General features: G+C 37.0%; 1 protein-coding gene across 1 annotated transcript in view; it reads right to left on the bottom strand.

Annotated features, from left to right (window-relative positions):
* SH3BGRL (SH3 domain binding glutamate rich protein like) overlaps positions 1 to 17,023 on the bottom strand; it is a 77,076-nt gene extending 60,053 nt beyond the window's left edge. The window contains exon 1 of the mRNA XM_082610609.1: positions 16,796 to 17,023. Coding sequence (XP_082466735.1) covers positions 16,796 to 16,840 — 45 coding nt within the window. The 5' untranslated portion in view covers positions 16,841 to 17,023. The remainder of the gene's footprint in view (positions 1 to 16,795) is intronic.
* Positions 17,024 to 20,689: the final 3,666 nt, after the last annotated feature.

Raw genomic sequence — 20,689 nt, 5'->3', positions numbered from 1 at the left:
CAGACTAAATGCCAAGACAGATATATGCATACACCTCTCTTAAGCCCCCATGCAGACCCTGATCATAACCATACAATAAAAGGGATACAAATACATATCAAACAAAAATCATTCTTCAATTTGAACTTCAAAGTATAATGATAAGTCCTAATGCAACTGGACAAAAGTAAATGTTTAGTCACATTCTCCTACAATATTTTTATATTTGCCTTTCAACGACTTCTTTTTTTAAAAAATCACATAAACTCCAAGTCTGGTATAGAATTGGCTTTATTCTGGATCTTGTCACACTTCCTACTTATACCCTTTCAAACTCACCAGGTGTGGGGGCGCCTTCAAGATGGCAGAGGAGTAAGAGATGGAGATCACCTTCCTCCCCACAAATACATCAAAATTACATCTACATATAGAACAATACCTACAGAACACATACTGAATGCTGGCAGAAGACCTCAGACGTCTCAAAAGATGCCCTCAGACGACATACATGCAGAGGGGGGCCAAACCCAAAGCTGAAACCCGGGGCAATGTGAACAAAGAAGAGAAAGGGAAATTTCTTGCAGCAGCCTCAGGAGTAGTGGATTAAATCTCCACAATTAACTTGATGTATTCTTCATCTGTGGAATACTTCAATAGACAATGAATCATCCCGAAGTTGAGGTGGTGGACTCTGGGAGCAACTGTAGATTTGGCGTTTGCATTCTTCATCTAATTTGCTTCTGGTTTTATGTTTATCTTAGTTTAGCATATAGAGCTTATTATCATTGGTAGATTTGTTTAAAGATTTGGCTGTTCTCTTCCTTTTTTATCTATCTATATTTTTTTTTCCTTTTTTCTCTTTCTGTGAGTGTGTATGTGTATGCTTCTTTGTGTGATTTTGTCTGTATAGCTTTGCTTTTGCCATTTGTCCTAGGGTTCCAACTGTCCTTTTTTCTTTTCATTTTTTTTTTGTAGTATGATTTTTAGTGCTTGTTATCATTGATGGATTTGTTTTTTGGTTTGGTTGCTCTTTTTTTCTTTCTCTCTTTCTTTTTTCTTATTACTTTTTTATTTTTAATTTTTAATATATTTTGTATTTTAATAATATTTTATTTTATTAATTTATCTTTTTCTTTCTTTCTTTCTTTCTTTTTCTCACTTTTCTTCTGAGCCATGTGGCTAAAATTGTCTTGGTGTTCTGGCCAGGTGTCAGGTCTGACCCTCTGAGGTGGAAGAGCCGAGTTCAGGACATTGGTCCACCAGAGACCTCCTGGCTTCATGTAATATCAAAGGGCAAAAGCTCTCCCAGAAATTTCCACCTGAACGCTAAGACCCAGCTCCACTCAATGACCAGCAAGCTACAGTGATGGACACCCTATGCCAAACAACTCACAAGACAGGAACACAACCCCACCCATTAGCAGAGAGGCTGCCTAAAATCATAATAGTGTCAAAGACACACCCAAAACACATCACTGGACATGGTCCTACCCACCAGAAAGACAAGATTCAGCCTCATCCATCAGAACACAGGCACCAGTGCCCTCCACCAGGAAGCCTATGCAACCCATGGAACCAACCTAACCCACTGGGAGCAGACACCAAAAACAACAGGAACTACGAACCTGTAGCCTGTGAAATGGAGAACCCAAGAACAGTAACTTAAGTAAACTGAGAAGACAGAAAAATACACAGCAGATGAAGGAGCAAGGTAAAAACTCACCAGACCAAACAAATGAAAAAGAAATAGGCAGTCTACTTGAAAAGGAACTCAGAGTAATGATAGTAAAGATGATCCAAAATAGAATGGAGAAAATACAAGAAACGTTTAACACGGACCTAAAATAACTAAAGAGCAAACAAACAATGATGAACAACACACTAAATGAAAGTAAAAATTATCTAGAAGGAATCAATAGCAGAATGACTGAGACAGAAGAACGGATAAGTGACCTGAAGGAAAAAAATAGTGGAAATAACTACTGCAGAGCAGAAAAAAGAAAAAAAAAAAGAATGAAAAGAACTAAGGACAATCTCAGAGACCTCTGGGACAACATTAAATGCAGCAACATGCAAATTATAGGGGTTCCAGAAGAAGAAGAGAAAAAGAAAGGGACTGAGAAAATATTTGAAGAGATTATAGTTGAAAATGGGAAACTATATGGGAGAGGAAATAGTCAATCAAGTCCAGGAGGCACAGAGAGTGCCATACAGGATAAATCCAAGGAGAAACATGCCAAGACACATATTATTCAAAGTATCAAAAACTAAATACAAAGAAAAAATATTAAAAGCAGCAAGGGAAAAACAACAAATAACATACAACGGAATCCCCATAAGGTTAACAGCTGATCCTTCAGCAGAAACACTGCAAGCCAAAAGGGAGTGGGAGTGGCAGGACATATATGAAGTGATGAAAGGGAAAAACCTACAACCAAGATTACTCTACCCAGCAAGGATCTCATTCAGATTTGACAGAGAAATTAAAATCTTTACAGACAAGCAAAAGCTAAGAGAACTCAGCACCAGCAAACAAGCTTTACAACAAATGCTAAAGGAACTTCTCCTGGCAGGGAACAAAAGAGGAGGAAAATATCTAAAATAACAAATCCAAAACAATTAAGAAAATAGTAATAGAAACATACATATTGATAATGACCTTAAATGTAAACGGATTAAAAGCTCCCAACAAAAGACATAGACTGGATGAAAAGATACAAAAACAAGAAACCCACTTCAGACTTAAGTACACATAGAGATTGAAAGTGAGGGGATGGAAAAAAGATATTCTATGCAAATGGAAATCAAAAGAAAGATAGAGTAGCAGTTCACATATCAGACAAAATAGACTTTAAAATAAAGACTATTACAAGAGAAAAAGTAGGACACTACATAATGGTCAAGGGATCAATACAAGAAGAAGATATAACAACTGTAAATATTATGCACCCAACATAGGAGCACCTCAATATATAAGGCAAATGCTAACAGCCATAAAAGGGGAAATCAACAGTAACAGAATCATAGTAGGGGACTTTAACACCCCACTTTCACCAATGGACAGATCATCCAAAATGAAAATAAGTAAGGAAACACAAACTTTAAATTATATATTAAACAAGATGAACTTAATTGATATTTATACAACATTTTAACCAGAAACAGCAGATTACACTTTCTTCTCAAGTGCTCATGAAATATTTTCCAGGACAGATCATACCTTGGGTCACAAATCAACCCTTGGTAAATGTAAGAAAATTGAAATTGTATCAAGTATCTTTTTCAACCACAATGCTCTGAGACGATATATCAATTAGAGGAAAACAATCTGTAAAAATACAAACACAAGGAAGCTAAACAATACAGTACTAATAACCAAGAGATCACTGAAGAAATCAAAGAGGAAATCAAAATATTCCTAGAAACATATGACAATGAAGACGTTATGACACAAAACTTAAGGGATGCAGCAAAAGTAGTTCTAAAAGGGAAGTTTATAGTAATACAATCCTACCTCAAGAAACAAGAAACATCTCAAATAAACAAGCTAACCTTACACCTAAAGAAATTAGAGAAAGAAGAACAAAAAATCCCAAAGTTAGCAGAAGGAAAGAAATCAAAAAGATCAGATTAGAAATAAATGAAAAATAAATGAAGGAAACAATAGCAAAAATAAATAAAACTATATGCTGGTTCTTTGAGAAGATAAACAAAATTGATAAACCATTAGCCAGACTCATTGATTAAAAAAGGGAGAAGATTCAAATCAATAGAATTAGAAATGAAAAGGAGAAGTAACAACTGACACTGCAGAAATAAAAAGGATCATGAGAGATTACTACAAGCAACTATATGCCAATAAAATGGACAACCTGGAAGAAATGGACAAATTCCTAGACAAGCACAACCTTCTCAGACTGAACCGGGAAGAAATAATAGAAAATATAAACAGACAAATCACAAGCACTGAAATTGAAACAGTGATTTAAAACCTTCCAACAAATAAAAGCCCAGGACAAGATGGCTTCACAGGTGAATTCTATCAACATTTAGGGAACAACTAACCCCTATCCTTCTCAAACTCTTTTAAAATATAGCAGAGGGAGGAACACTCCCAAATGCATTCTACGAGGCCACCATCACCCTGATACCAAAACCAGACAAAGATGCCACAAAAAAAAGAAAACTACAGGCCCATATCAATAAAGAATATACATGCAAAAATCCTCCACTAAATACCAGCAAACAGAAACCAACAGCACATTAAAAGGATCATACACCATGATCAAGAGGGGTTTACCCCAGGAATGCAAGGATTCTTCAATATGTGCAAATCAATCAATGTGATAAGCCATATTAATATATTGAAGGAGAAAAACCATATGATCTTCTCAACAGATGCAGAAAAACCTTTTGACAAAATTCATCACCCATTTATGATAAAAACCCTTCAGAAAGTAGGCATAGAGGGAACTTACCTCAACAAAATAAAGGCCAAATATGACAAACCCACAGCCAATATCATTCTCAATGGTGGAAAACTGAAACCATTTCCTCTAAGATCAGGAGCAAGAAAGTGTTGTCCACTCTCACTAGTATTAGTCAACATAATTTTGGAAGTTTTAGCCACAGCAATCAGAGAAGAAAAAGAAATAAAAGGAATCCAAATTGGAAAAGAAGAAGAAAAGCTGTCACTATTTGCAGATGACATGATACTATATATAGAGAATCCTAAAGATGCTACCAGAAAACTACTAGGGATAATCAGTGAATTTGGTAAAGTAGCAGGATACAAAATTAATGCACAGAAACCTCTTGCATTCCTATACACTAATGATGAAAAATCTGAAAGAGAAATGAAGGAAACACTCCCATGTACCACTGCAACAAAAAGAATAAAATACCTAGAAATAAACCTACCTAAGGAGACAAAAGACCTGTATGCAGAAAACTATAAGATACGGATGCAAGAAATTAAAGATGATACAAACAGATGGGGAGATATACCATGTTATTGGATTGGAAGAATCAACATTGTGAAAATGTCTATACTATCCAAAGCAATCTACACATTCAATGCAATACATATCAAACTACCAATGACATTTTTCACAGAACCAGAACAAACATTTTCACAATTTGTATGGAAACACAAAAGACCCCGAATAGCCAAAGCAATCTTGAGAAAGAAAAATGGAAGTGGAGGAATCAGTCTCCCTGATTTCAGACTATACTACAAAGTTACAGCAATCAAGACAGTATGGTACTGGCACAAAAACAGAAATATAGATCAATGGAACAGGATAGAAAGCCCAGAGATAAACCCACGCACCTATGGTCAACTTATCTTTTATAAAGGAGGCAAGAATATACAATGGAGAAAAGACAGCCTCTTCAATAAGTGGTGCTTGGAAAACTGGATAGCTACATGTAAAGGAATGAAATTAGAACACTCCCTAATACCATACATAAAAAATAAATTCAAGTGGGTTAAAAACCTAAATGTAAGGCCAGACACTATAAACACTTAGAGGAAAACATAGGTAGAACACTCCATGACATACCACAGCAAGATCCTTTTTGACACACCTCTGAGAGAAATGGAAATAAAAACAAAAATAAACAATTGGGACCTAATCAAACTTAAAAGCATTTTGCACAGCAAAGGAAACCATAAACAAGACAAAAAGACAACCCTCAGAATGGAGAAAATATTTGCAAATGAAGCAACTGACAAAGGATTAATCTCCAAAATTTACAAGCAGTTCATGCAGCTCAATATCAAAAAAAAAACTAACAACCCAATACAAAAGTGGGCAGAAGACCTAAATAGACATTTCTCCAAAGAAGATATACAGATTACCAACAAACCCATGAAACGATGCTCATCATCACTAATCGTCAGAGAAATGCAAATCAAAACTGCAATGTGGTATCACCTCACACTGGTAAGAATGGCCATCATCAAAAAATCTATAAAGAATAAATGCTGGAGAGTGTATGGAGAAAAGGGAACTCTCCTGCACTGTTAGTGAGAATGTAAATTGATACAGCCACTATGGAGAACAGTATGGAGGTTCCTCAAAAAACTAAAAATATAACTACCATACGACCCAGTAATCTCACTTCTGGGCACATACCCTGAGAAAACCATAATTCAAAAATAGTCATGTAGGGCTTCCCTGGTAGCACAGTGCTTGAGAATCTGCCTGCCAATGCATGGTAAACGGATTCAAGCCCTGGTCTGGGAAGATCCCACATGCTGTGGAGCAACTTGGCCCGTGAGCCACAACTACTGAGCCTACGCGTCTGGAACCTGTGCTCCACAACAAGAGAGGCTGCAGCAATGAGAGGCCCACACACCACGATGAAGAGTGGCCCCCGCCTGCCGCAACTAGAGAAAACCCTCACACAGAAACAAAGACCGAACACGGCCAAAAAAAATAAATAAATAAATTATTTTTTTAAAAAAAAAGAGTCATGTACCACAATGTTCACTGCAGCTCTATTTACAATAGCCAGGACATGGAAGCAACCTAAGTGTCCATCAACAGATGAATGGATAAGGGAGATGTGCCACATATATACAATGGAATATTACTCAGCCATAAAAGGAAACAAAATTGAGTTATTTGTAGTGAGGTGGATGGACCTAGAGTCTGTCATACAGAGTGAAGTAATTCAGGAAGAGAAAAACAAATACCATATGCTAGCACATATATATGGAACCTAAAAAAAAATGGTTCTGAAGAGCCTATGGGGAGGACAGGAATAAATACGCAGACATAGAGAATGGACTTGAGGACACGGGCAGGGGGACGTGTAAGTTGGGACGAAGTGAGAGAGTGGCAGGGACATATATACACTATCAAATGTAAAATTGATAGCTAGTGGGAAGCAGCCACATAGCACAGGGACATCAGCTTGGTGCTTTTTGTCCACCTAGAGGGGTGGATAAGGAGGATGTGAAGGAGATGCATGAGGGAGGAGATATGGGGTTGTATGTATATGTATAGCTGATTCACTTTGTTATACAGCAGAATCTAACACACTATTGTAAAGCAATTATACTCCAATAAAGATGTTAAAAAAAACTCACCAGGTGTTTGTCTTATTGCCTGGCCCAGTCTCTATATCACCACCACCATGCCTGAGTGCCCTCTCAACATTGCTCTGAAGATTTAATTTAAGACCTTTATTTCTAAATTTTTTAAGTAGAAACTCATTGAAAAATCTTCACCCAAACCACTTCCTTCTTATGAGTTCAAAATATTTAGTTGATGTGCAAGACCAATTAATTACGTTTAAGTTTCTGAAAGTATGAGGTCAGATTCTACAATTTTCAATAATAGATTTCCAATGATGATACTTGCAGAAGTTTTCTTCCATAATACTCTTAATTTTATGTCACTTATATTTCACTTGTGAGGGTGATGAGCAACAAAGAAAGGTTTAGTGACGTACTCAAATCTCACAGACAACAGGCCATAACACATACCTCACCCTAAATCTACATGCTCTAGCTAAATCTTAAACTCCCTTCCCAAAACAATGTGTCTTATTTACTTTTAGTTAGACTGTCTTACACAAGGTAATTTTCTTATATTGGGATAAAAGTACATGTTCTGCAATCTAACTAATCATATACACTAAGCTATTATGACTTTAATTTTCTGCTCTAAAGAATTTTAAGTTTTTTACATGATGTAACAGGCCACTAGAATTATTCTTGGTACTGCTATAGACCAATTAAGAAGTACTTTTCATGATTTTCCAAGTTCAGAAGAAAAGCAATTTTACAATGACTTTTAAAGTAGTTTCATAGCTACATTCATACTGGGTAGTTAATAAATAACACTCAGTAGGCAGAACAGCATAAAGGTTAAGATTATGGGCTCTGGAATCAGACAGACACGAGGGGTGCTTTGCTAGCTCTCTGACATTGCTAGCTCTCTGAGCCTGTTTCCTGTTCCTAAAAATAGGGAAAATAACAGGGGATTAAGAGGTGCAAACTACTATGTGTAAAATGTATCAGCTACAAGGATATATTGTACAGCACATGGAATATAGCCAATATTTTATATTAACTATAAATGGAGCACAACCTTTAAAAACTGTGAATCACTAGTTGTACACCTGAAACATATAATATTGTAAACCAACTATATCACAATAAAAAAGAAGGAAAAAAATGAAGAAAATAATGGGCATAATAGGAATACTGACTTCATTGGGTTGTCACAAGAATTAAATGATATAACACACCTAAAGTTCTTATCACTATGCCTGGCACATTTTAAGTGCTCAATGAATGATAGCTCTTATTATTATCAACTAAAGCTGACAAATTATTTGCATGAGAAATTAAAATGCAATGCTTTATCATATTTTTAACATATTAAGTACTTGTCTACGCTCATCTTGCTTCCAAATCACACTGGATAGAATGGTTTCTCATATAATACAGCCATTATTAAATATATATTTACTGTTTTAATTTCAGTGTTGAGAAATATGCTGCACTACTGGTGAAACAATTGGCTGAGTAGTGGTGAAACAAACACAAAATTTTCCCATGTTGTAACTCTTAACTGGGATGAACATTCTCTGGTGTTTAAAAGGTGAATTTCTTTTTGTCTTGACTACTGATGGAAATCCTCTCAGCAAAACTGTTTGGCTCTGCTCCAACTCTGTGATAGGGTCTTATTTCCAGAAAGGACTAAGCCAAAAGGACAGAACTCAAAGACTAGAGTCCAGAATCAGAGTTTACAAGTCATAGATGTACTGCTTTCTTGATCAATTTAGATTCATAGAATCATAAAAAGCCACATTTTAATTATGTTGGTCTATAACCACACAAAGATACTTTTCAAGGAAGAGAACCAAAGTTATAAAAGTTCAATATGTGTCACAAATGCTATTTAAAAATGTGCCCTTGGTTAGGCAATTTTATTTGAAAAAGAACTAAATTGTATATGAATATGTTGCTACTAACCTATCTCCCTCACTTCCACATAACTCTCACATGCAGATTATGGATGAAGACACATTTGCCTAGTTAGGCATCATCCAGTCTTTCTCTTTCTTTTCAAGCACGATCAGTTATTAAATGGCAGTTATAGATTCCCAATCACATAAGATTTTAATGTATTATTGACACGATTTCTGTCCAATATCTATACTCTAAAAGGGAGTGTAAATAACACAGTGTTCAGGAGCCTGTTCTGGAGTCAGAACAACCTGGGTTCTAATCCTAGTTCTGCCATTTGTAACCATTTGATCTTGAGCAATGTACCTAGTTTCTGGGTCTTAGAGATATCCCTTCCACTTACATGAAATGGATCTAATACTAGTACTTACCTCAAAATGTTATCACAAGTATTAAACTAATTGAGATAAAGTATGTAAAGCACTGGGTACAGTACCTGACATACACAATGCATAAATAAATGTTAGGCTTTACTATTACTAAAGTCAAATCTTGATTAGTCACATTAATGAAAAGTAATGAAACAAAAATCTAGCAGCGCTAATACTGAATAATTTTAAATATATAATTTTTAATTTGTCGTGATATTTTACAGTTTATATTTAACTTTTGCCTGATGTTCTGGCAACCTAAAACAGCTCAAACAAACTAATAAAGCCAAAATGTGAAGGACTGAGCTAGAAAATAATCCCCCTGCTTAGAATTCTTCTCTATTGGTCAAGTGTGAAAAGTCAGCTTTGCTCTCATATCAATAAAAATAGTCATCATAAATAAGCTGCCCCTTCTCTCTAAACATATGTTTGTTTAATTTTGGTCTGCATCAGAGGAAGTAATTGAGTACTGGGTTTAAAAGGTTTCCTGGTGGGTTGCAAATTAGAGCTGAAAGCAAACAGATGGTCAGATAGTCATCAACAGATTCTCAACCTGTTTAATTTTATCGGTAAGAAATGAAACACAACATTCACCCTTGAAAATACAATTAAAGCAGAAAATATTCCTGTAAAAGATATATGTTTTATGGCACAATATATTTTTTAGAAAATAATTTAGAGGTTAACTACAGAGAATTAGAACATTCTCTCTGATTGTGTCTGGGGCTTCAATTTATGTTTTGTTTTTTTTTTCCAGCTCAACACACGGGGAGGGTTGACCTTAAGGTTTATTGATCAAAACCCTTTCCTCAATAGAGTAACTAGTCTTTGAGCTAAAATGAATCTATTTTATCCTTTCCTCCTACTAGATGAGGAAACTTTTACTACACTTCTGCAATATATTCTTTCTTATAACCATTCTACTTTCAAGTACCAAATAATCACCATCATTGATAACGGTGTTTCCCAAGCCTCTTTAAATTGGGCCAAATTATTCCAAAGGCTTTGCCATTGTTGCTCTAAGTTTAAGGAAATCAGTCACCAAATATAGGGCACCAATCTGAAGGCAATGATCTCGAGTTCCCGCATTTGCCACGGGAGAGCTGCCATTTTCCATTGTTCAGGGCATCCAAAAAGCATATCAAAACAGTCATCTCATGAAGAGTTTCTAATTTTGCTCTTAGTTTATGAATACCTTTACACAGCATTCAAACAAACCTTGGCAGTTACGACAAAGACCATAGCATACATCAAACTGATGTTCAATTTATAAATACAAAGACAGAGAAGCTACCATATATGACAAACCTACAGCTAACTTCAAACTCAATGGTGAAAAGCTGAAAGCATTTCCTCTAAGATCAGGAACAAGACAAGGATGTCCACTCTATCCACTTTTTTCAACATAGTTTTGGAAGTCCTAGCTATGGCAATCACAGAAGAGAAAGAAATAAAAGGAATTCAAATTGGAAAAGAACTGTCATTGTTTGCAGACAACATGATACTGTACACAGAAAATCCTAAAGATGCTACCAGAAAATTTCTAGAGCTCATCAATGAATTCAGTAAAGTTGCAGGATACAAAATTAATACAGACATCTGTTGCATTTATATACACTAACAATGAAAGATCAGAGAGAGAAATTGAAGAAACAATACCATTTACCATCACATCAAAAAATAATAATAATACAAACTTAGGAATATACCTACCTAAGCAGACAAAAGACCTGTACCCCGAAAACTATAAGATGCTGATGAAAGAAATCAAGGACAACACAGACAGATGGAAAGATATACCATGTCCTTGGATTGTAAGAATCAGTATTGTCAAAATGACTATACTACACAAGGCAATCTACAGATTCAGTGCAATCTCTATCAAATTACCAATGGCATTTTTCACAGAACTAGAACAAAAAAAAATCTTAAAATTTGTATGGAGACACGAACGAACCCAAGTAACCAAAGCAATCTTTTTTGTTTTTTGTTTTTTGGGGTTTTTTTGCAGTATGCAGGCCTCTCACTGTTGTGGCCTCTCCCGTTGCAGAGCACAGGCTCTGGACACGCAGGCTCAACAGCCATGGCTCACGGGCCTAGCAGTTCCGCGGCATGTGGGATCCTCCCGGACTGGGACATGAACCCGTGTCCCCTGCATCTACAGGCAGACTCTCAACAACTGCACCACCAGGGAAGCCCCAAAGCAATCTTGAGAAAGAAAAACAGAGCTGGAGGAATCAGGCTCCATGACTTCAGACTATACTACAAAGCTATAGTCATCAGAGCAATATGGTACTGGCACAAAAACAGAAATATAGCTCAATGGAACAAGATAGAAAACCCAGAAATAAACCCACACACCTATGGCCAATTAATCTATGACAAAGGAGACAAGACTATAAAGTGGAAGAAAGACAGTCTCCTCAGTAAATGGTGCTGGGAAAACTGAACAGCTACATATAAAAAAAATGAAATTAGAATATCCTTTAACACCAGACACACATTAAAAAAAAAACTCAAAATGGATTAAAGACCTAAATGTAAGACCAGACACTATAAAACTCTTAGAGGAAAACATAGGCAGTACACTCTTTGACATAAATCACAGCAAGATCTTTTTTGATCTGTCTCCCAGAGTAATGGAAATAAAAACAAAAATAAACAAATGGGACCTAACTAAACCCCAAAGCTTTTGCACAGCAAAGGAAACCATAAACAAACTGAAAAGACAACCCACAGAATGGGAGAAAATATTTGCAAACAAAGAAACTGGCAAGGGATTAATCTCCAAATTTTACAAACAGCTCATGCAGCTCAATATCAAAAAAAGCAAACAACCTAATCAAAAATAGGCAGAAGACCTAAAGAGACATTTCTACAAAGAAGACATACAGATGGCCAAGAGGAACATGTAAAGACACTCAACGTTGCTAATTATTAGAGAAATGCAAATCAAAACTGCATTGAAATATCACATCACACCAGTTAGAATGGGCATCTTCAAAAAGTCTGAAAACAATAAATGCTGGAGAGGATGTGGAGAAAAGGGAAATCTCCTACACTGTTAGTGGGAATGTAAATTAGTACAGTGAGCATGGAGAACAGTATGGAGGTTCACTAAAAAACTAAAAATAGAGCTACCATATGATTCAGCAATCACACTCCTGGGCATATATCTGGAGAAAACTATGGTTGGAAAGGATACATGCACCCAAGTGTTCACTGCAGCACTGTTACAATAGCCAAGAGAGGGAGGGAAGCAACCTAAATGTCCATCGACAGATTAATGGATAAAGAAGATGTGGTACATATATATAATGGAATATCACCCAGCCATTAAAAAGAATGAAATAATGCCATTTGCAGCAACATGGATGCACCTGGAGATTATCATACTAAGTGAAGTAAGTCAGACAGAGAAATACAAATATCATATGATATCGCTTGTATGTGGAATCCAAAAAAAAATGATACAAATGACCTTATTTACAAAAGAGAAACAGACTCACAGACTTAGAGAATGAACTTATGATTACCAGGGGGGATGTGGGGGGGATAGACTGGGAGTTTGGGATTGACATATACACACTGCTATATTTAAAATAAAATGCCTTATCATGAAAAAAAAAGAGACAGAGGAGCAAAATACTCTTCACTTAAATGCAATTACTTTTGAATCATATAGATGAAGAACTGTGGCTTGTTGTTCTATATCCATATTATCCCAATGAAGAAAATACTGCCTAGTGACTAATGATTTGGCCATCACAAGTGTTCATTTTATTTGCTTGTTTCTATAACTCGTGCACAGAATAATGCCACAGAGGAAAATCGCATATATTTCATTTACTACAGGGACAATCCAAGCTACAACTAGTTTATGTTTTAGCAGTCATAAAAGAGATCATTTTACAAAAGTTAGACCATAAATAATACCGTCAGAAATCTACAATCTATCTATATACCACAATCTTAAAATTTCTACACCAAGCACACCTAAAATGCATAGAGACCGTGAAATGCAGATTATTATGGATCTGAGAGAAAGAAGTATGGGAAGAAAACTCCAAACCAGTTATAATTCTCCAAGCTATCATCTCTCTAGCAATCCTGATCAAAGGTCAGTGTTGATTTTTGTTAAAAGTTATTGAAATTTATTAAGTTTATTATAGGTTCTGTGCTTACTATTCTTTTTCCATTAACTGCAAACTTATAGGACATTACAATTTCAAGGAAAAAAGTAAGGCATATATTATTGTGTTACAATAGGTCAAAACATGCACGAACAGTTCTGAACAGGCAGAAATCACTTCCTACAGACAGACAACTTGGGAGGTGCATTCTTGCTAAATGGTTTTCATAAAAAAAAAGTATTAAGACCTGAATTTTCATCTTGACCTATACTAGACCAGTTCCAAATGTGCGTCTTCTCTATCTTCCTGGCCTTCAGTGAATTTAGCCCATTTACTGACATTCACCTTTAGACATGCTATCCCTCCTCTACACTAGCTCCTCATTTTTTCTATTCTCCTGTATGTATATGCACAAGCAATTCCACTTACAGGACTTACTCCCTTCTGTACCTCTCACCTCATGTTCACATTTATCTCTGTATCCCTCCTAGCTGTCATGCATCACTGGGAGGATGTATTTCTTTAAACATATGCCATTTGGATTCAAACAGCCTGTGTTGAATTCAAGCTCTGTGGCTTACTAGTTGTGTGACCTTGAGAACGTTGTTTAACCTCTCTGAACCTGTATTTCCTTATCTTGAAAATAGAGATAATCATAGTATCTAACTCATAGGACTAGAAATTGCCAAGAAAAAATGGGATAGTACCCGACACACTTAAGTGTTCCTACTAACTAATACTATTATGGCTACTATCAAGAAATTCATTGCAAAAACCAATATACCTGCTTTCATTTCTAATTTTTTTTTGTGTGGTATGCAGGCCTCTCACTGTTGTGGCCTCTCCCGTTGTGGAGCACAGGCTACGGATGTGCAGGCTCAGCGGCCATGGCTCACGGACCCAGTGGCATGTGAGATCCTCCCGGACCGGGGCACGAACCCGTGTCCCCTGCATCGGCAGGCGGACTGTCAACCACTGAGCCACCAGGGAAGCCCTCATTTCTAAACTTTTGAGAAGCAAGTGCTATACCTCAGTATTAGGGCAGAGTTGCGTACAAGTTTGAAAAGTTTTTTTTTTTTAATTGGTCTATGAAGGAAACGGAGTCTTGAGTTAAGGTCACACTAAGTTGCAATCATCATAGAGCCTCCCTTGCCTGATAAAACATCTAATACTGGTTATTTTTATGAAAATCACTAGCAGGAGTAAGAAAACAGTCAAATATTCACAATCCAAAACCAAAAGCTTTCTTTTAAATGCTCTTCAGAAAACTACACTTAGTCACTTATAGAACCATCTCACTTTGTACAATTGCTGGATTCGTGTTAGGATGTTTGCCCCAAAATTTCTAAACCGTATGTTAAAAACAACATGACAGCTTTCTTAAAGGAAAAACCTTAGTATTGCAAACCGAAGAGTCCCCATTTATGTTATAAAGGAGCTCTTCTGAAGTCTACTCATTTTATCCTGTTTTAATATTATTTAAAAATACTATAAGATTATAATAAAATAAGAATTTATTTTGGCAATATGCAGTAGAATTTTGATAACAGGTTCATAGGAACTATAATTACTGCAACAACAAACAAATATATAATTACCCATAAGAAAAACAATTGAAACAAAACAAAAAAAAAGCATAAATATTTCTTATTTGCATAGTCTTCAACAATGGAATCTAATAATGTACATAGTAGGAGACAGTAGTCATTTTTAAGGCCCTAAGAAACTTAAGTCTTAACAAAGAGAGAGATATAGTTGTTCTTATTTGAATAGAAATTCTGAAAGGAGTTTCTTCTTGAATCTGCTTTTCGGGGAGGAGTAGAAGAGCAAGATAGCAAAGAATAAATAGCAGCACTGAAACTTCATGTCACCCAAAGTGAAATCAGCAAAACTAGCTTCCTGATCTGTTTAACCTAATTAGGGATTTAACTAAAGGTATTAAGCTGATGTTTTAAATTTTACAAGTATTTTATTGGAATTGAGACTCTGGGCAGCTTGAACATTATTTTAAGTATAATAATATATATGGAAAATAATAAGGCAAGAGACTCATAAAGTGAAGTTCAAAGACGATATAAAAAGTTTTCTTTTTTTCAACCTAAACTTGCTCCAAAAGTGTAACTTTAAGTATTCTATTTCAAAACTGTCTAAACACACCCACAAGGGGTAGCCAGAGAAAACAAGTTGAAGGTTCAAGCTCCTTGTGCTTTCATGCACCTTTCAGTTCTATTCCAAATCCTCTTAGGGGGTAAACAAAAGAAAAACAAAAACACAACAACAACAAAAAACATGGGATAGCTGCTGCTCTGAAGCTCAGAAGAGGGAGGGGGTTCATACATTCTACATTCTGAGCCCACACATCTGCTCTTGCCACTGTTGGCTTTTCTCCTAAACTGTGAAACACAGAGACACTTTCATTTACCATGGATATACACTCTGCTTTCACCCCAGCTTAGCCTATTGCTCCCCACAACTGCTGAAAATTGTTATTCAAAATTAAGAGCACAGGGGATGAGAGAGGGTTGCCCTATCATTTGAAGAAGTCACCACTGGAATCTGCAAATACACAAGAAGGCACTTGTTAGTTCCCTTCCAGTTCTCAATGTATTTGAAGCAGTTAGAAACTGTTGGAAGTAGCATCTTTTGAAAGAAAAAAAAAGGTCAAAATAAGGGACAATATGGAAGGGAAAAACAGGTCCCTTGTTACATTGCTTTAAAAAAAAACACAACTTTATATCATTGTTCCCAACGTCCTCTCCCATTCTGTCTAGTTCTAACAGACTCTTTAGGCTGAAGTTAAATACTCCCTCCTACACAGTGGCAAAATATGACTCTTTGATTACAAGGGTCTCACTCTGTGAAGTATAATCACAGTGCCTCAGTAGGCCTCCACTCAGTCATCATCAGTAACAGCATGTTTTACATCCTTTACAGATGTGCACTCCTGCCCCTGCCTCAGTACCTACAGCAAATATGTGAAATGTCCCACTCTTGAAACTTACCAGTGTGAGACTTTCTTGACTTCTTCACCTAACCCCAAAGACCCTATACCACCATCTCCCATTTACCAAAACTCGGTAGCTTTATTTTTTCTTCAGAGAAGAAATGTGGGACTAACATCACTAGGCAAACAAAGCTAAACTCCATGGAAAAATGAAATCGATGCAACAAAGAGAAGAAAGGGAAGAAGGGGGTGGGGTGGGAAATGCGGGTGTCTACCGAAGGAGAATCTGCCAGACTAACTTCTGCAATTTAACGGTTCTGGGGCAGCAGGAGACTGATGTGTTGAAAAACAACAAAGGTGGGCTTCCCACCCTCCTTACCGCCGTGGAGCCAGAGGAAGATGCAATATACACACGGATCACCATCTTGGTTGGGAACAGCGGCTGTAGTTGTTTGAGTCCTGCAAACGCCTGGAGAGCAGCTGCAACAAAGGCTGGAATCAAGCTAGGGGCCTTACAGAGGTTTGAAGAGAAGGGTGGGGGAAGGTGGAAGGGGAACTCGCCAGAGCCCCGCCTCCTCTCTTGGCTGCTTTCACTGGGCTCAGAGGGCGGCAGTCCCAGCCCCAAACCCCGGAAGGCACAGGCTCGTTTGCATCATTTCTAATTTTTTTTTTTAATTGGGAATCTCGAATAGCACCGCGAGATCTGTTGAAACATTCATTTTTGACTATTCCCTCCCTGAGAAGAGGGAAAGGAGAAAGAAAAAGAAAGAGGGAGAGTTGAATTAAATTAGATTGCAATGAAAGGTCTTTTCCCACGTAGACTCAAACTTCTGCGTGTAACTTCCTGCTCAGAAATGTATGCAAATAAGATGCCTTCTTTAAAAGAGGAAGTTCTGTGTTGAATCCAGACACTAGTGATAAAGACCAAGTTCTCAAAGCCTTGTGCATTTTAAGACTCCTATTACGTAGTGATTGTTCTGATGTTAGATGGTGGCAGGAATTGGACCTTGAAGCACTGAGCGCTGCTTTGGAAGGTTTAGGAAAAGTGTCAGGTTTCCCAAAGCCCAGAAACAGCAGGATTGGTTTTCTTTTTGAGTTTTGCTTTTTATTAGATTACAGAATCCTACTTCCATGAGAATTTGCAGAAAACCTGATTGACTGGCAAACTCAAGAATGGAGAAAGAAACTGCAAATCAAAAAAACTGAAAATACAGTGTAAGAACGTGAATGATTTCTGTTATGTTTTGTTTGCTTTCTAACTGACTGTGGAAAGGGAGTTTGGATCATATGTTGCAGGAGATGTGGAAATGGTGAACAGAGAGAGCAAATGGTTATTTGTAGCTCTAAGGAAATGAGCAAACAATTGATAATGCCCAAAGAGGGACCATATACTTCAAGAGTGTAATTTCACCTTCCCAAATTATGTCAAATGAACAGAAATAAGGAACTTGCAAGATGAATGAGAGTGGAGAGAGGGTGTCAGTCACCTGCCCTACTTCTTTGCCTTTACTTTGAAGTTTGTCCTCCCTCTCCATTCTAGTGGTTTATCATCTTTGTCTAGGTTCAGTAATTGTAACAGCTTCCTAACTGTTTCCTGTTCCCAGATTCCCCCTTCTCCAAACTCTGTGATCCATACAACAACCTCAAGAGGTGGATATTATCACATCAATTTTTCAGATGAAGAAGCAAACCCAGGAAAATAATATTCCTAAAGTTATTTAGCTAGTAAATTCCAGAGTTAAGATTGGACTTCAAGTCCAACCAACTCCAAAGGCCACCCTCTTAAATATCATTTTAATACACTGCCTGTAACAGGGAAAGTACTCAATAATTGTTAGCTATTTTTCTTCCTAAAATATCGTTTCATGTGTCACTAAAGACAATGTAGGCTGAAATACTTAAGAGAGGTTTCCAGGGCTTACCTGGTGGCACGGTGGTTGAGAGTCTGCCTGCCGATGCAGGCGACACGGGTTCATGCCCCGGTCTGGGAAGATCCCACATGCTGAGGAGTGGCTGGGCCCCTGAGCCATGGCTGCTGAGCCTGCGTGTCCAGAGCCTGTGCTCCACAATGGGAGAGGCCACGACAGTGAGAGGCCTGTGTACCATAAAAAAAAAATAGGTTTCTATTGACTATCAAACCAATCCTAGATTATGTTTCTAAGGAGCTCCCACCATCATCTGGCTCTACACTATCCATACAGTCTTACCCATTGCTCCCCCAAACTAACTTCCTTGAATAATCATTGTTGACTCCCCACTACAATAACCATAATTATTACCATTCCCATGCCTTTGCTCTTCCTGTTCCTTTCTTTGCCTTTTCCCCACATCGTCATACTTTTCTGCCTTCTCCATCTGTCCAACTCTTACTTTTATTAGATGCAAATCAAAATCTTTATACAAATGATCAGGCTGAAGTAAGTCAGGGTGACCTAGCCACCCTCATCATGGTCAACGTCAGGGTGACTTATTGTGCTTCCCAGACCACAGAACAGGAAAATCTTCCCTCAGGTTGTGATTTGGCATAATGGGCATAATTTGCCATATAATAACATAATCTAACCTACCACCTCTTAGTGGTCAACATATATTCTATTTGGACCTATAGTTTATTTTGAATTGATGAAAAAAAATAAATAAAGAGAAAGAAAGAAAAACTCTTCTATGTATTCTACATACCCATATGACAAAATTAATATCTCCAGAGAACTGAGTGGCAGACAGGATTAGCAATGAGTCCAGTGGATCTTATCAGGAACTTTGAGAAATGGGAAGACAATTTCAGGTGTTTCATTTCTTTTAAATACAGATGTATTAACCTAAGTTAAAAATTTCCCCATAAATTCATATATAAACAAAATCTATTGGTCCTTATTAACAATACTTGGGATACAAGGGGCAGGGGGGCTTTACCAATGCTTTTATCCTAGAAAATAACATTGTAGGTTATATTATACTTGTTCCTTACTATATTTAATCATCTCTGGAATGTACATTTTAGAATGGTCATTTTTGCTTCATTTTAATAGTTCATAGAGCAGTCTCCAAAACCATCTGTTCATATAATTCAACTGGAAAGGTTAAGGTCTGACTAAAGAAGATGGATCAAGGGTTTTCAAACAGTATTTGTGACCAATTGCCACAGGAAATCTATTCATTTTTTAATGAAGTAATATTTTTCAAAAATTATAAAATTATTTTATACTTTGTGCAGAAAACAACAAACATTGAAAAGAAAAAAATCACCCACACCCCCAGTATCTGGAGATAACTACTTTTAATATGGTGGTGTAAGCCTTTCCGAACTAGTCAGAGATAGATAGAAGAGGGTGGGTTGAGGGGTTGAGAGAAGTGGTAAAGAGGAAGAGAGAGAGAGAATGTAGTTTTCAAATTTATTACAAGATACCTACTATTTTGTAAATGGCTCTTTGTCACTTAGAAAATATATTTTAAAACTTAGCACAGGGCTTTCCTGGTGGCACAGTGGTTGAGAGTCCGCCTGCCGATGCAGGGGACACGGGTTCGTGCCCTGGTCCGGGAAGATCCCACATGCCGTGGAGCGGCTGGGCCCGTGAGCCATGGCTGCTGAGCCTGCGTGTCCGGAGCCTGTGCTCTGCAATGGGAGAGGCCACAACAGTGAGAGGCCCGTGTACCACAAAAAAAAAAAAAAAAAAAAAAAAAAAAAAAAAAAAAAAAAAAAAAAAAACTTAGCACAGGACGGAAAATATTATCCTACATTATTTTAATGGCTTTACATGATTCCATTTTACAGATGTACCAAATGTATTTAAATATTTCTGTATTATTGAACATATTGCTTGTTTTCAATTATTCTATGTAGTTAGGACTGCAGTATCCATGTATCAATAAATCTTTGCCCACATCTCTAAAATTTTTTTCAAAGTAAATTCCTAGCTGTGCAATTGCTAGCAAACTGGATAGTTACACCAGCCTATTGTTATAATGTTATAATTTGGACCCAATATTGCCCTGATATGAGAGGAAAAGAATGTTGATTTCATTGAAAAACTAGCTGATGTTTTCCCAATCACAAGTATTCAGTTGGGGAGGTTTGAGTAGAGGCTTTATAGCCATGGTTGTAGAGAATGGAATCTAAGGACAGTTCTTAGCAGGTTTTACTCTCCTCTTCTCCCTCACTGATTTTCCTGATATAAGTCCCTAACGTTTGGAACTTTTCTGAGGTGGCAGGTAAGTTCCTACATATACTTCCCTGCCCCATACCTCCTTTGATGCACCAGGCACTCATACTGAT

The sequence above is a fragment of the Mesoplodon mirus genome (genome assembly GCF_964341445.2).
Source record: "Mesoplodon mirus genome assembly, chromosome: X".
Classification (NCBI taxonomy): Eukaryota; Metazoa; Chordata; class Mammalia; order Artiodactyla; family Ziphiidae; genus Mesoplodon; species Mesoplodon mirus.
This window is presented reverse-complemented; position numbering and strand designations above follow the sequence as displayed.